Here is a 2,251-nt window from a genome sequence, read left to right as displayed (position 1 = left end):
CCAAATTTCTTTTAGAATTTTCATCTATCAGCCAGCATGTGATGCCGATAATATAAAATTATGAAGCGTGACCAATCCGCTTTATGTACACGTGGGGCGGTTCCGTTCCTTCAAGCCGAACCGACCGATAATCACGTGAAAATACATCTTGGCCAATCGGCATTTTCTGTCAACCTTGGGATTCGGCCCAAAAGATTTGATCTCAAAATTCGGTTTTTTGATCGTCAAGGTTCCGCTCGGTATTGAGAAAGTGAAACGGCCTTGTGGGCTTACTAGTTTCACTCTCTAACAAAGCCATGCAAACTCAATATTATTCTCTAATCCGATCATCTTCTTCCAGAACTGGAGATGGTTGGAAACCTGCAAACATAGTTATCTCCACTAAGGGCGGGCCTACTATTTTTGCACGTTACATGCGTGCAGCTCTTAGTACTATGTAAGACGTCCAGTTTCAGGTTGAGCTCTGATTTTGACGCAGCTACTGTTTCATGCAGTGGACTCAGTATCACGGTCACATCTATAGAAGAGCTCTAAATTTAATATAAATAGCTGACCTAGAATCTTAAACCTGTTTGTTTTTCCTAGGTCCCTAAAGTTTTTGGTTCTGCTTCCTAGCTCTCATTTCTTGTCATTCACCATGCTTCTCACTAAATTCTCACCTCTTCTATTGCTGGCCACTCAAGCTGCCGCACATGGCCTAATCACCCGTATCATGGGTGCGAACGGTGTTGAGATGCCGGGACTAACAGGTAATGGGTTATTGTTAAGCCTTCCGTATTTTCAACATTGGTTAATGATTGACTCTAGTTGTTGATGGAACGCCACGCGACTGCCCCTCTGCTGTGTGCGGTGGGCAGAAAGATACCGCAGTGATACGAGATCAGGAAATGGGAAGTATCAAGGCTTCGGCTTTAGGCCGCACTCTAATCTCTGGTCCTGTAGACCCAAAGAGAGTAATCGTGAATTTCATGACACCTAATACCGACACGCGGGTTCACACCCGCCACTTTCATCAAGGTCTTTCATATTCTTGCAATCTTAGATCCTGCTCCGGGGCCTAATGTCTTTTATAGCCCGCCAACTGATCAACGACGCGGCTAGTGTCGTCACTAATGCCGGCGGAGCTATTCTGAATGGTTAGTATGAGCGTTACATTTTCTTTATTCTGCACAAAGAAAAAAGAAGAAAAAAAACTAAGCTATTCTAAAGGCGCCCAGGATATTGCAGACAAAACGCCTTTTGGTGGTGCTATCAAGGGTAAACCCTCCCTCCTTAACCACCAAGATTTGGTGCTCATGAAATCGAACAGGTGCGCAATCAGCTGTTGATGACGTGGCGGGTACTCTACCACGGACAAAATCTGGCGCAGTTACGCCCAGTGGCACTGTAGAGAAAGGGGTCGAGGGTTATGCTGGCAAAGGTTCTGTCAATGGATTGCCCTCTGTTTCCGACGCAGGGGTCATCACGATGACTTATCATCAGGTTCGTCACAGGCCGCGGCTCTACTTTACTCACCCCATGCTTACTTTTTCGACATAAAGGTAAACCAAGACGGTGCAGGTCCTTTGTCGGCGGACATCGACGCAACGAGTGGAGGTACGGACATTAAAGCGTTCAAGCCAGCCAAAGTTATCCAAAACATTCCAGGTGTCGCGGGATTTTCAACCTCCAGCACCATGGATTATGAGGTCAAGGTTCAACTGCCCTCCGGGATGAAGTGCAGCGGCGTTGTTGGTAACACCAAAAATGTTTGCATCATGCGGGTCAGAAACAATGCCATTTCAGGCCCATTTGGGGGTTCGGCTGCTTTCACAAACTAATGTGTTGAATCATCCCAGAAGCTGGTAGATGCTTCCAGACTGAGCGCTTTGCCTGTCTGTCTTTGCCTGACAGCTTGGTTTGCCAGTTTCTCGGGGTATAAATACCCTGCTTTTTCCATAGATCTAGGAATCAAGATTTCATTCTTCTCTCTCCCTCCATCTTCATAGAAATCTTCCAGCTACCAGATCTGTAGCTGCGTCATGATGTACTATAGAAATCACTACAATTTTGAACATGTTGATAGCCTACTGCATGGTGCTTGAAACCTTCTTAATCGCACGGGCTAGAAGACATTTTCATCTAGCTATTGTCATGAACAGCCTGTGGTGTAAGTGGCTTTTGTCTAGCGAAGGGAGATGAAGGCAACGTCGCTTACTATCTGACTCTCCCTGCTGTCCCCGCAGATTCAAAATGAGCTTCACTGTCGCGG

The 2,251-nt window shown here is 46.2% G+C and overlaps 1 protein-coding gene across 1 annotated transcript; it reads left to right on the top strand.

Annotated features, from left to right (window-relative positions):
* Nucleotides 1–637: 637 nt before the first annotated feature.
* Nucleotides 638–1,820, top strand: N7519_008052 (DUF3129 domain-containing protein; the record flags this gene model as incomplete). The annotated part of the gene is made up of 6 exons (XM_057294828.1): nucleotides 638–749; nucleotides 808–1,017; nucleotides 1,074–1,136; nucleotides 1,210–1,257; nucleotides 1,310–1,482; nucleotides 1,542–1,820. 6 exons carry the CDS (start codon nucleotides 638–640, stop codon nucleotides 1,818–1,820), a joined length of 885 nt encoding a protein of 294 aa, XP_057149639.1.
* Between the last annotated feature and the right edge of the window lie 431 nt (nucleotides 1,821–2,251).

Source organism: Penicillium mononematosum (assembly GCF_028829835.1).
Source record: "Penicillium mononematosum strain IBT 11891 chromosome Unknown utg000003l:1.0-8172316.0:1.0-8177699.0, whole genome shotgun sequence".
Taxonomy (NCBI): Eukaryota; Fungi; Ascomycota; class Eurotiomycetes; order Eurotiales; family Aspergillaceae; genus Penicillium; species Penicillium mononematosum.
This window is presented reverse-complemented; position numbering and strand designations above follow the sequence as displayed.